General features: G+C 54.4%; 2 protein-coding genes across 7 annotated transcripts in view; one reads left to right on the forward strand and one right to left on the reverse strand.

The window, feature by feature from the left end:
- Positions 1–14300, forward strand: part of AGAP1 (ArfGAP with GTPase domain, ankyrin repeat and PH domain 1) — a 550828-nt gene that overhangs the window by 135930 nt on the left and 400598 nt on the right. The gene's annotated exons all lie outside the window — the stretch shown is intronic.
- Positions 6287–7197, reverse strand: LOC101275886 (60S ribosomal protein L21-like). The gene has a single exon (XM_033424697.2). It carries the CDS (start codon positions 6812–6814, stop codon positions 6332–6334), a length of 483 nt encoding a protein of 160 aa, XP_033280588.1. The 5' UTR covers positions 6815–7197; the 3' UTR covers positions 6287–6331.

The raw sequence follows: 14300 nt of genomic DNA on the forward strand, positions 1-14300 counted from the left end.
GCACTAAGATGGACCCTAATCTAATAAGACTGGCGTCCTATATTACAAGAGGAGATTAGGACACAGGCACAGAGGGAAGCCGATGTGGAGACACAGGGAGAAAACACCACCTACAAGCCATGGAGGGGGAACTCACCCCTGCCGACACCTTGACTTCAGACTTTTAACCTCCAGAGCTGCGAGAAAACACGATTTCTGTGGTTTAAACTCCTGAGTCTGTGATACTTTGTGACAGCAGCCCAAGCAGACAAGTGCAGTGATGTTTCAAACGCCATTAACTGTTGGTCTTGGTCAGCAAGGTCATTAAAACCTTGGTAGCCAATTAATCATTTATGGACATTTTCCTTTACCCTTTTTAATCCTTTTGGAAATCATTTCTGCTTCTCTGTGCACACCGTTTTCTGTTAGCAAAATAAATCTCTTCTGTTACTAGAAATGACGAGATTTTGCTTTAGAAATAACGCTGCTAATATAACCCTTGGAGGAGCTGAGTTGACAAAACCGCGAAAGGTCTGGATCCCCTGGGGGATGGGCAGTTTTCCTGATGCCCATGCCGTGGTCCTGATCTAATTGTATGCGGAGTATGTCTGATGCTAAGAATTTATGGCTTCGTAAGTGAGTACTTCCTCTTTAGGGAAGGGAGGACTGCAATTGACAGACTTGCTTGCTGCCTTCCAGGGTTGAGGTCAGGGGCTGGGACCAGGGGTGACAGGGCCCTGGGGGCACACAGGGTGGGGGGCAGGGGGCAGGTTTCAGGGGGGCCGGAGGGGGCTCTCCTGGAGGGGGCGGGCTCAGCAGGTGGACTGGGCAGTGGGTTGGTGATTTGGGGCCGTTAGGTTTTCCTGGGAGGGTTGCCCTGGAATCTGGCTGGAGGCTGAGGCCCTCTCAAAGCCTGTACGGGGAAGGGGAGGGAGCCTAGGGCTTTGCTCAGCCCTGAGGGAGGGATTTGGGGATAATCTTGACCCCTGGACTGGTACCTTGTCCCTAGAGGTTCAAGTGAAATGGGAGCCTGTTTTACCCCAGGCTGCCTTGAACTCTCAGTTTCCCATCGCATGGAGCCGGGTGAGGGGCGTGTGTGTGTGTGTGTGTGTGTGCGCGCGCGCGCGCGTGTGCGCGTGTGTCACTTCCTCTGCCTACCTGCTTCCGAAGTCTGTTACCTCTTTACCCAGCACCACCTGCAACAGCAAAATGAAGTTCCCTGACTCTCTTCCACAAAGCACTCTCACCCTGTCTCCCCACCCTGACTTCCAGTCCAGCCTTCCTCTGTGGGCTCGGCCTCACCCCTTGGGTGCAGTCGGTGCTTTGGGGAGGGTGTCGGGGCAGGGCACACCGGGAATGAGATCCAGGGCACCTTTTCAACCCCTCTGTGAGTTACTTTCCAAGTCTGTAAAATTAGGGATAATAGCAGTGCCCACCTCATCGGGGCATTGGGGGAATAAAATGGATGAACTGTGTCAAAGCGTCTGTGAAGGGCCTCTGGCTGAGCCTGGCCGTGGCCTGCCCTCCTCCAGCCTTGGCCTTGGCCATGGCCACTTCGGCAAGAGGAGCCCAGGGCTGCTCTGGCTGAGCCTGCGGGCCCCCTGAGGGGAGGCCTGGGCTGCAGGCGGGTGGGGAGCGGGCCCCTTGGGGGTCTGGGTGGAAGTGCTAGAAGGGCTGGCTTGGGGGTGGGCCTGCCTGCCCTGCTGGTGGCCTGGTGTCTTCGAAGCCTCAAAGGTTAAGCCTCTGGGAGGACGGAGCCACACACAGTAGGCTTTGGAACTGCGAATCTTCGATCGATGTAAAATACCTTTTTACATCTTGTCTGGAAGGGAGTGGGTAAACTGAAAGCGTGTTGCATGTGTGGCTTACAGAGAATGGCCACACTGCGGCCCTTCATTCTTGGCCACGAGTGAGACCCGCCCCTGGCCTGGCCGCGGGAAGTGGGCCAGGCCCCTGCACGACAGCCTAGGGGAGGTGGCGTGAGCAGGCTGCAGGCCCCGGTTCATCCCTTCGCTTGATGACAGCCTGTGAACGCTGGCAAGTTCCAGGGGAGTGGTGTGTGCCGGTGGTTTTTGTGGATGGCCGTCTCAAGTATTGAATTTCCTTGGGTGTGAACTTGTAATTCCATAGAGCAGTCTTCCTGGGAAAAAGGTCTTTTGCATGAACATTCTGCTGCCTAGGTCACCGTATTTTGCACCCAGAGATGTCCAGTGACAGCTGTCGCTTCTCTGGAGATTCTCAGACGGCTTGGGTGCAGCGATGAGGTATTTGCAGAGTGGCCATCCCTGTGGGTCCTCCACAGCTCCCGGCGGCTTCCCTGAATGTGCCATCTGAAAAATGAGGAAAACCATTATTATTTTTTTCTTTTTTTGGTACGCGGGCCTCTCACTGCCGCGGCCTCTCCCGTTGCAGAGCACAGGCTCCGGACGTGCAGGCTCAGCGGCCATGGCTCAGGGGCCCCGCCGCTCCGCGGCACGCGGGATCTTCCCGGACTGGGGCACGAACCCGTGTCCCCTGCATCGGCAGGCGGACTCTCAACCACTGCGCCACCAGGGAAGTCCGAAAACCATTATTTTGAGAACTTCTGAAGTGCCCGGTGCCCAGAGCCTTTGGATCCTTGCATTAACTCCGGGGGAGGTCCCATTAGTGGCCTCCCTTTAAAGAGTTCTAAGTTATTTTGGGCGTTATATTTCTTCGAGGGTGTTCTAAGCACCTGGCTCAGTAGCCTGCATTTCCTTCTATCTCAGGAAACGCCCAGTGCTGGGCGGGGAGCCCCTGTATGTGGAATCCCCGCTGACCACCCCCATCCCGCGATGGCTGGGGACCCCTGGGCGAATCCTCTCCCGCCTCCTTTTGCATAGTAGGTGTGGCCCAGGCCCGAGGGGTGGGCGGGGAAGGAGGCGCCCTACCAGGGGATCCCTCCAAGGAAGGCCTTCTCCAGGCTCCAGACTGTCTGCCCTCTGGCCAGCACTCCCCTCCCTAAAATGCAGCTTCTGCTGGGGGGGGGAACTCCCCGCAGGCAGTCAGGCTCTGGGAACTCACCCCCCCCATCACGTTTGCCTGTTTTCCACCAAGGGAGGGGCACCTTTGCTCGGGGGGCAGCCACCCAAGATCAGCTGCAGCTGTGGCGTTCTGTGGCCAGGGGAAGAAATGAATCACCGTGTTCGCCGTGTCTTTCCCTAACTGCTGGAGACTTTGTAGATAAACTCTGAGGGGGTTGGGTGGCCCTGCGGTGTAGCTGTATAAACTGGGGCACCCCAGAGTGGGGCGGGGCCAGCAACTCAGCTGACGTCTGCCGTTATCTGTAACACGACCGACCAAGGCACTGCTGCTCCCCTCCGGGACTCAGCTTGGATCAGCCACCTGGGTTGATCAAGTGAACCGTCAGGCAGCGTTTCTTAAGCAGAACGCTGATAAGGGCTGGGGTTTAGCGGTGAAGTTGGTGGCCCCATGTCAAGAACCCTGATCTTCTGGGGGAGGTGGTTACGTAAATGGCGAATGTCAGGTCAGAGCAGGGTGATCGATACCCAGAAGGGGTGTGCACAGGTGTGTGTGGCGGGGAAGCCACACCCAGACACCTGAGCCCGGGCCCCAGTGATGAGAGGAGGTAGCTGACCCTGCAGCCCCAGCAGGAGGCAGTGGTGAGACTGGGTGGGGGGGTGAATCTGGACTAGGAAGCAGTTTGATGGGTTACAGGGAAGACTCTGGGGATGCAGACGACACACGCTTGCTCTAGGCACTGGGGCCGGTGCTTCACAGACATCATCACATTTGGCCGTCACATCTGCCCTGTGGTTTCATCACATTTGGTCGTCACATCTGCCCTGTGATTATATCACCTTACTGCATAAGTGAGACTGGGTGCAGAGACTCTAGGTCACTTTCCCGAAGTCACACGGGGTCTGCATCATTCTGGCCTTGGAGTCTGGCACCCCGGTGGCTGTATACTGCAGGGGCGAGTGGGGGCCGTCTGGGGCCTGGGGCACCAGTGCAGGAGTGGGCATTTTCCTCTGCAGGTGACACGAGTCTCTGGGGGTCAGAGCGGAACTGTGCCCTAAAAGTCTGATCACAGCAGAAAGGATGGTTGCCCGAGAGTGGGCTAAGCCGGGGCGTGGGGCAGCCAGGCCCGCCTGCTCTGGGAATCCGGGGGAGGATGAAGAGGATGGGGAAATGGAGGGAGGAAGGAGAGTTGGGAGGACGTTGGCAGAGGCCAAGGGCACGCAGATGGAGGAGAGGCTCTTGTTCCTGTTTCTTATTAAATGGGAGATAATTGAGCATTTTCATGGGCTGGCCTGGCCGAAGGAGAGGACACGATTGTGATGGATGGTACAGGGTCCGTTTGCCAACTCTGAGCGGGAGACGTGGGTGTGGTTGTGAGGGTCAAGAGTGAGGCCGCCCTGAACGCTGGCCCGAAGTCTTCGTAAGAGGGCCTGGTGCCCTGGCGTTCTCAGGGAAGGCGGTCGGCCCGGAAAGTTGGAATGGGGAGGGTGGGTGGGAGCCCAGGGCTGCAGGATGCTGGCATCTAGCCCTTCCTGCTGTGCGAGCATCTGCAGTGGGCCCGGTGCCTCCACGCTTGAGCTTGCACGAGAGCCTCCTGGAGATGCAGAGGGTCGGGTGGGCGCCACGTGCTGCCGGGCCGTGGACACCTTGTGAGCAGCGTCGGTCCAGTGGGGTGGAGTTTGGATGGACGCAGCTTTGTGGGGAGCGCAGGAGCAGGGTTCTCCGAGGCACCAGGGGCTGGGAGGGTCGTGGCTGGTGTAGACAATGAGAGGTCTTGGCCTTTGCCGGATACAGAAGGATCTGAAGGATTGGGAAGGAGAGGCTCCATTAAAATAACCGCTTTGGTGCAGTTCTGGAAGGAGAGGCTGGCCGGCATGGAGGGCTGTGGGCAGAGGAACAGCTGTTGGAGACGAGGATGGTAGGACAGCGCTAGCTCTGGGTGTGGCCGTGGGAGGAGCCTCTGGAAGCCAGTGAAGGACAAGGCCACTGGGGCTGAGGAGGCAGGTGTGTGTGACCTGGTTCTCCCGGCCGCCCCCCTTGGGGTGGCGTGGCTGTGACAGAGTGACAGGAGAAGAGGGACCCGGGGATGGCACCTGAGCCCCAGCTCCGCCATCACTTGTTGCGGAGCCAACTAGTCATGTCTTAGGTGGTTATATGACTTTGTAGATTAGAGGCTTTTCAGGCTGCCCTAGATCCGCCCACAGTGGTGCCCAGAGCTGGCAGGTTAGGCGTCATGCACCTCCTTTTCCAAATTTGGAAAGTCTTGTGCTGGTTCATTGCCAGGCAGATCACAGAAGTGTTAGCAGCACTCCTGGGGGAACAGCGATGACGCTGGAGGGGAGAGTCAGTAAAGATTTTGAGTCCTGTGGGTTGCTTGGCCGTGGCCGCTTTATTTATCATTCCCCCCTCGGTCCATCCTTTTTCATGCCTGGGGGTGGTGGTGATTTTTGAAAGGAGGCAAGCGTAGGACACCACCGTAACTAGGTGAAGAAGCTCAGAGCTGCCCTAGTTGTCTGGGCTAGAGACCCAGCCTTGCCTTCCCCCTGCGCCCCCTGTCCTCCCACCTTCCTGCTCCAGGAACCCCTCACCCCTCGCCCCAGCTCCTTGTGCACTGACTGCTGATGACCAGTGTGTGGCAAGCAGATGAGGAGAAGACGTAGATGTTCTATTCCATCTTACTGCGTCAGAACTCATCCCGGCGACCCACTTGTCTCCTGTCCCCAGAGCTCTAATGCAAACTGTAACTACCAAGGGGCTGGCTGCTGCCATCAGCCGCTGTGGAGCATTTATCCTCCGAGCCTGGGGACCACAGAGCTGGTGACAAACGTTGGCTAACGAAGGCAGGAGGCTGGTCACATGTCTCCGGCTGCGGATTTGGGGCAGAGGGGGGATTTGGGCTTCGAACAGGCATCTTCACATGCTGTTTTCAGCCCTTAGAGAAAAATATATCAAACCTTCAAGTCCCCGGGGCACAGATGAAAGATTTCCAGATATCTCTGCAGTCAGATCCCACACAGGATGCAGTAGTGATAACTCGTGTTCAAACAGGCTCTTCCTGACGGTGAGCTCTGTTAACAGTGCAGATAATAATTCCCACGGCATTATTTGTGTACTCGATCGTCAGTTCCACAGAAGTTCTGGATTTTACGCATCTTGGGGGTCGTGGATCTAAAGACCAGCCTGGAAAACGTCCGGATGTCGTCACACACACTTAGGTGGCTGCTCTTCGACAGCTCCTGGTATTTTGTTTTTACTCCACAGGCTGTTAGGAGGGTCCGTATCAGACTCTTCCCTGTGTTTTTTGTTTGTTTGTTTTTTTTACAGTCCAGATCTTTTATTTTCTTTACACCCATCATGCCATGAATTCATAGGGAATGGGCTCCAACAGTTCAGGCTCCTTTCCGTTGGTTCTCATGAAGTGTGCTTCTCTGGGTGGAGCAGGCTGGCGCTTCAGCTGAACCCAAGTCCCTTTCTCTTTAGCTTCCTTCTTTTTCTCATCATTTTCCTTCACCCGTTTCAGGAAGCTGTCTCGGCTCTTAGAGCGCTTAATAGGCTCGATATGCACATGAATTCTCTTGGCAAGAATCTTGCCCTTAACTTGTTTGTTTACAGTGATGCCAGCAGCATGCTGGGTAACATTGCAGACTCTCCCAGTTTTGCCGCGGTAACATTTGTGGGGCATTCCTTTTTGAACAGTGCCCATTCCCGTGATATCTACATTATCACCTTTCTTGTAGATTCGCATGTATGTGGCCAAAGGAACAACTCCATGTTTTCTAAAAGGCCTAGAGAACGTGTAGCCGGTGCCCCTCCTCTTTCCCTTTGTGTTGCTCATTTTGGCGAATTCCTGGAAGATGGCAGTTCCGGCCGAAAAGCTCTTCCCTGGGTTTTGATTGTCGACGATCGGGCAGATTTTATTCTTAGGGGAATCGCTTCTGGTGGATCCTGCAGAGGAAAATGTTACCAGATCAGCCCAGCCCCTTGGCCCCTCATGCACTCGAAGGCTGGGAGGATTAGGTAATCTGTAGGAGTTCCTTGGGTTTTCTCCACACAAATTCCAGAGCCTCTTTGCAGCTGTTCAGGGGACAGGTGCAAAGTTGTGTGTTGCCCTTGATTAAATCCTTCTGACTCATCAGCTGAACTGCCACAGAGAGCTGGAGGCCGGAAAAGGGGAGCATCCTTGCGGGGAGCCCCGGCTGCAGCGCGGCGTCTGGCATCGCAGGGGTGACCGTAGGTGGGAGCTGCTCTGGTTGTCACTCCATGGGGTGTTGGCATTTGTTTCCATAAAGTGACAGGGAGGAGGCTTGGCTTCCATTCTATCAGCATCTTAAGTCACTTTTGCCTGACACTTAGCAAGGAAGCCCAGGAAGATGTTTCTGACACATTCCTGTATTGGGGAGTGAGAATCTATTCGTAACTGAAATCAGGACTGCTCCTCACTGGGCTGCTGAAGTGGCTCTGAGGTTTCCTAGGGGCTCCTGTTCCAGCTGTGTGGACGGCCCTCTCCTCTGCTCTTCCCCTTTGGCCTCGGGCAGGTGGCTTCCCGTGGAGTCAGCTGCTGTATCTGTGAAATGGGTCAAATTAAAATCTCTTCCAGCTGTAGCTTGCTCTAATTTAAACAGCGGTTCCCATTTGCAAAGGATGGAGTGATATCACCCTGAGCTAGGGCAGGAGCGGACCCTGTGACAAAGTACCTCCAGCCCTTGGTCTGTGGCCCGTCAGGCCTGCGCACAAGTCCCTGCAGGGGCTCGTGGCGGGAGCTGAGATCCCACGTGCCCTCAGGTGCTCTGTCCACACCTGGGCAGTGCTGGAAGGCAGTCCTGGGTCCAAGTCTCCAAGCATCTTGCTTCGGACATTTTCTGATTTAAAATAATACAACATTGCTTTGGATTTTAAATAAGATAGGGCAGAACTTCAGTTTTTTCCTTTCCAGCGTTTTAATCACATCCATGATACTTATTCATTTTAACTAATTGTAACTGATGACGTGTCTGTCACAGAATGAGGACCAGTCGTGGCCTCCTCTGTAACTCCTGCTGTTCTTCGGATCTGGGGAAGGACTACAGGAAATCATTGCTTCTCTTTTTTTTAGAGAGAGTGTCTGGAACTTTCCATTACTACAACCAGAGGCAGGCAGGACTGGCTGAATTATTAAAATGGTAAAATGAAAAGCTGAGAAGACGGGAACCCCTAGTCCCCTTTTCACGTGGGTGTGTCTCGCCAGTGCCTTTGGACCCGCCCGAGGCATTTTGCCTCCAGGAGACATTTGCCAGTATCTGCCGAACCGGGGAGGGGGGGGTGGTACTCCTAGCATCTAGTGGGCAGAGGCCAGCGATGCTGCTAACTGAACACCCTACGATGCCCAGAAGGCGCCCCACCAAGAATGGCCCAGCCCAGAAAGCCCAGAGCACTGCGGTGGACACACCCTGCTCTGGATGAAGCCCAGATACCACTTCCCTTTCGGAAACCTTTTGTTTTTGAGTGTCTCAGGTAGAAATAATCATCTTCTGCCTTCCTCTTCCCCACCTTCTTCTTATCACATGTAACACTTTCTTCTGGTTGGTGGTTATTTGTGACACTTGTCAACCCTCGCTGTCAGAGGTCCACCGACTGTCAGGGTGTTTGTTCCTGATTCACCTTCGACATGAAATCGTCTGCAAGTCAAGTGTGAGCGCCCACGCTGCTGCCCCGCACAGGTGTGGTGCCGACCGCCGGCATCTGGTAGCGATCACCTGTCACCTGGAATCCGCAGGAGGGCCCCCCAGAGAAACCTTTGCTGGCAGGATCCTGAGCTGGACCTGAGCTACTGCTGAGGGTGGGTGCGTGGGTCTCTGGCCCCTCCTCTGCCCCGGCCCACCTGTAGGGGCACCCAGCTGTCTGGCTTCCATGGGGACAAAACTGCCTGATTCTCAGATCTGAGGATGCCTTCGGACGGGCAGTGGATTGAGAAAACCCTTTCTTCTAAGGTCACACCAAGTTCAGTTGTGATCAGTAGTCGCTGACCTGGTTTCCTCACTCTCATGCCTGGAGTGTGGCTGTGCTGCCTGTTGAGGCCGCACCTTGGGGCTTCCTGTTAAAACTGAAGCGCGTGGAGCACAGGCACTGCCTTGTGATGTCTGTGCTTCCGTACCCATCCCACGGTCCCGTCGTTCGGCTGGCAGTGACCGCATTGCTGTCGGTCCTTGAGGAAGAATGCCGCTAAGATGTAGGTGCTCAGAGGCGCCCTGTGGTCTTTCTTCTGCTGAATGCCCTCGCCCCAGGGACTGAGCACGTGCCTTGTCCTTCTGTGACTCAAGGGCCTCTCACTTGAGTTCCACTTGAACCTGCAGTTTATAAAATGAGGGAAAATGGGGCCCCTGATGAGTTCAGCCCAGGCAGGGTGATTGCAGAAGCTGAGCATCACAGTTAGATCTTAGATCAGAAACCCTTCCTCCTGCAAGGGTCTGACTCGAGTCTTCTGCCAAAAGGTAAAACATGAAATTGTTAGGAAAACATACATGTCTTTCTTTGCTTCCTGTTTGTATCTGTCGGTCAACCTGATGCCAGAAAAGAGGCTGTTCCGTGTCCCGTGACAGGGGCAGAGATCCTTCGATGGCTCCTGGGGCGGGCGTGCAGAGGCCGGGGCACGGCCAGCGGGTTGCAGGTTTCTGTTGCCCACAGATGTGGTTCTGCCAGGATCCTGTAAATGTGATGACTGGCTGGCACATTCTGCTGCTTGGAAAGTCAGCTTGTGGAACAGATGGCTCTGCTGACTACCAGGGGTTTCCTTTAAACAAGGCTGATCAGCTCTAGGAAAGCTTGCAAAGTAGTATTTTCACGCAGGATGTTTAATTTACGGGCAGCTAGAAATGGCCCGGGACAGGGAAGTCGTGGGAGGGTGGCCAAAGGATCTCATAAACTTGGGGCTGGGGGAGGGAAGCCAGCTGCCGAGGTGATGAGTGGGGGCGTAGGTAGGGCCGGCCCCCTCTCCTGGACCCCCCATGTGGTCCTTCCCTTTCTGACATTGGCATCTGTGCAGTGCCAACACTTTGCCTGCTTGCCTGCCGGCTGCGCGGTTTTGATGTGGCAGTGAGATCCACTACAGTCTTCCGTTCTTTTTTTTTTTTTTAAAGCCAAAATGGTGATACAGATATACTCCATGGCATGGAAAAATTCAAGAGGTAATGGTCTAGCAGGGCTGCTTTCCAAAGCAACAGGAAGATAAAGCAGTCCTACCCACCTGAACACATATAGTATGATTATTTTTTATTTTTCAAAGGCAGGTCTGGCTGTGAGAAAGGATTTCTATTTTGGAGGGGCAGGTTCTGGCCGAGCCTCTCTCTGTCTTCTTTGCATCGGAAGAGCCCATGTATCCAGGGCAGTAGGGAGAGGCCATTCTCCCAGGTTTTTCAGTGCAGACGATCGGGCCTCACACGGAATCGTTACGATTGGTATGGAAAATGGGTGCTCCTTGTGAGGCAGAAAGCACTGGAAGATAGTGAACAACACCGGCTGTAGCAGAAAGAGGTCTCCTCGTTCAGTGTCATCGAAGATTCCAAGTTATCTAAGGTGGATAGAATGGAATCTTCTACTCTGCAGCCTGCATCTTCGGGCGGCAAAGTGCAAAACCCGGGCTGGATTCCAGACAGCCGCGGAGTGATTGGAAGGACCCTCACAGTTCAGTATTTGAGTCCTGAAGAAATGCTGTTTTGGGCTTCCCTGGTGGCGCAGTGGTTGAGAGTCCGCCTCCCGATGCAGGGGACACGGGTTCGTGCCCTGGTCCGGGAAGATCCCACATGCCTCGGAGCGGCTGGGCCCGTGAGCCATGGCCGCTGAACCTGTGCTGTGCTCCGCAACGGGAGAGGCCACAACAGTGAGAGGCCCGCGTACTGCAAAAAAAAAAAAAAAAAAAAACAGAAATGCTGTTTCCCCTCCTTGGGCTCTGTGAATGCCCACGATAACAAGATGTATTTTATATCTTATGGGGCAGCTGATTTCATATTAAAATTCACCTCAATGTTTGGAAGTTGCCATGGTCTCAAATACTAGTGAGAATGGATGCCAGGCTAAGTTAGGGCCTTGGATTCTGGTCCTAACAGAGATCCTGGTCTCTCTGCATTGCTGAATTTCAGTTTCTCTGCTTATAGACCCTGGTGGACCTTTAAGTCTCGACAGCTGTAAAATTGGAGGCTTTTACTGTCTCTTTGGGTGCTCGTCCATCAGACCATGCTGGGCCCTGCCCTGTACCACCCTTTCATCCTCCTGTCTGGCTTTGTGTGTTACGTCACTTGGCCTTGAGAACTGCAGCGTCTTTCACAGGTTTGTGACTTCTCGGAGGACAGAGAGACTCTGCCTTCTCACTGCGGAGTGCCACAGTAGATGCTCAATATATATATTTGATGAATAAATGAACAAAAGGAAAAATGAATAAGTGAAAACTTGCTGAGATGTTGAGATATCATTTGTGTTCAATTAGTGTCAAATGCAGTAATAGTCACACATTTGTTTCTCTCTCTGATGTCCACAAAGCAGAACGCTGACAAAAGAAATGACGTTGAAGCATGGAAATGGGCACAGGCAGTGTGACCCCAGGTTTAGCTCTCAGCCATGAGCTGTGTAGCCTTGGGGAAAGCACACACCCTCTCTGAGCCTTTACACTCCCCTAACCTGTGGGTTCTAGAAACCTCATTCTGATAGATGATGATTCCTGCCTGGCTCTAGCTCTAGAAGTTGGTGATCTGTGTGTCTTATCAAAGGGGGCTTTTTATTGAAACTCAAAAGGTAAGACTGATCTGTCCTGGGGTCCCCATCTTTGCAGTGAGGACATGTGAGAGACACATTCCTGAATCCTTTAGTGCCAAGAGCAGGTGGATGGAGCTTGTGAGCCTGTGACAGTGGCAATTTTGTGTCCAGGTAGAGCCACCGAGGGTGGTCAAATGTGTTTTAAAGTACTTAAAAAAAAATAATCCTTATTTTTTAGTTGTTGGTTCATAGCAATATTGAAAAGAAGGTACAGAGAATTCCCACATCCTCCCCCCCACCCCACCCCCCAGTACATGCAGCGCATCCTGGACCATCAACATACCCCGCCAGAGTGGTACATTCGTTACACCTGATGAACCTACACTGACACGCCATCCTCAGCCGAAGTCCGTCGTGTGCATTAGGGTTCACTTTTAGTGCTGCACATTCTGTAGGTTTGGACAAATGTGTAACGACACGTATCCATCATTATGATATCATACAGGGTATTTTCACTGCCCTAAAAATCCTCTATGTCACAAAGTATCTTTTAAAAAATAAACTCAACCACCTTTTGGTTTATTTCATCAAATCCAAATATTTCATTTCACTCTGAGGTCAAATCCAGATCTCCTAGGTTATAACCTCCTTTGTAAGAGACCTCACGATTCATCTTCGTATCCTTTTCAGTGCCGCAAACACAATAGTTGCCCCATAATTACTTGTTAAGAGATTAAAGAAGGGAAATCAGCACTTGCGAACAGCTGTCTAATCCCAGAGTCACACCTGGCCTGGCCTCGAGCACTTTTCTTAGAAACAGCCTCTCAGTCTTTGGCATTTCCAGGCCTAGAGAAGGCTGTAAAAGCATCCGGTTTGGTGAGTGGACGTTGTCTTTACCACATTTTCCTTCTGAAGCTTTTAAACAGAGATCTATGTTCAGGACATCATGAAGAACTAATGTGTTGATCAAGTACGTGTGAATATAGTGCTGCATCAGATAATATGAAGAACCAGTATCTACAGCGCCAAGATGTAGCTGGTGGGAAAATGATGGGAGAAAAATCAACACTAAATATTAGTGGTAAAGGGACTTCCCTGGTGGTCCAGCGGCCAAGACGCTGCGCTCCCAATGCAGGGGGCCCAGCTTCAATCCCTGGTTGGGGAACTAGATCCCACATGCCGCATCTAAAAGATCCTGCATGCTGCAACTAAGACCCAGTGCAGCCAAAATAAATAAATAAATATTTAAAAACAAAAACAACCTGTTGATTAAAAAAAATTACTAATGGTAAATATTTAGCACTTAACACAGAATGCCTGCACACAGTCTCAGCTAATTCAGTCCCACAAGAATGCTCAGCGTTTAGGTACTGGGTTTTTGTTTTTGTATTTCTTTTCCATCCCCACTTGACAGGTGTAAAAACTGAGCCCTCTAGGAAGGAAATGGACAAGCAGGGCTGGGACAGGCAGCCTTCTTTCTTCTGCTCTTAGCCACTGTATTCTCTGGCCTGTTATCCAAGACAGCAAATGCCTGCCTGTCAGGAGTTTTTCCCCACCCGTTGGAAAAATACTCCAAAATATTATTCTAGGAGTGAAACTGCGCCGTCCTTCACTTGGAGGGCCCTGGTGTGAACCGCACCCCCATCGCCGTATGGTGCCTTCCTGGGCCCTTCTTTGTTCTCTCCTTCCTGGGGGTGCACTTGCTCCTCTGTAGTTAGGGCAACAAGTACCTAAGATACCTTGCTTTTGAAAACCTTTTGTGTCGCTCCTTCAAAGCTCCTTGATGAGGAGAGGTTCTTCCTATAAGCCCTCCGCAGGTGAGAGATGCTCCATGTTCTGTTTGCTTTTGCAAGCTAAGCCCCGGAGTGTCGGTTCAGGCGGGCGCAAGCCCCCCCCCCCCGCTCCTGCCCCCCGCCACCCCGCCAATCCCCCGGAGGCTCCGGTCCGCGCGGCGGCGGCTATCCATCCCGGCGCTTAGGCCTGGCCGCCGAGCCGCGCGCCCGCCGCCGCCGCCGCCGCCGCCGCCGCCGCGCTCCCGGGACTCGGCAGCCGGGCTGGGCGCGCGGCCCGCGGTCCCTGCCCGTCTGCCCCTGCCCGCCCCGCCCCGCTCCGGCGCGCATTTCCATTTTAAACCTCCGCCCGCCAGACCCTCGCCCGCGGCCGGCGCAGCTGCCCGCGCGTCCCGAACCCACGGAGTGGCGGAGGCTGCGGAGCCGCCGAACTGTGCAGAAAAGGCCCGAGGATGAGAGCGGGCCCCGCGCCGTAGACAATGAAGCCGCGGGCGCCGTCGCCCGCCCTGGGTCTTGCGCGCCGCGACCGCACCTGCCGGCGAGACAGTCCCCACGCCTGACCGCCCGCCCGCCCGGCCCCGCCGGCCCATGGCTCGGCGCCCCGGGCCCGGACCCCCGCACTCGGGCCGCGCGGCGCACGGGCCGGCGGGCGCCAGGGGCGCCGTTCCCGCAGCCTGAGCGCGGCCCTCGCGGCGAGCCGGGGGCGTGGACCCTGTCCGGGCGCGCCCGCCCTCCCCGCCGCCGCGCGCGGCGACCGCCCCGACCGTGCGGCCCGGCCCGCGGCGCGCTGGATGCGGCGGAGCCCCGGCG

This window comes from Orcinus orca, chromosome 7, assembly GCF_937001465.1.
Source record: "Orcinus orca chromosome 7, mOrcOrc1.1, whole genome shotgun sequence".
NCBI classification, from domain to species: Eukaryota; Metazoa; Chordata; class Mammalia; order Artiodactyla; family Delphinidae; genus Orcinus; species Orcinus orca.

Bases quoted from the DNA above. Each gene is read 5' to 3' on its own strand.
- LOC101275886 (XM_033424697.2), bottom strand. From the start codon at position 6,814: ATGAGCAACACAAAGGGAAAGAGGAGGGGCACCGGCTACACGTTCTCT.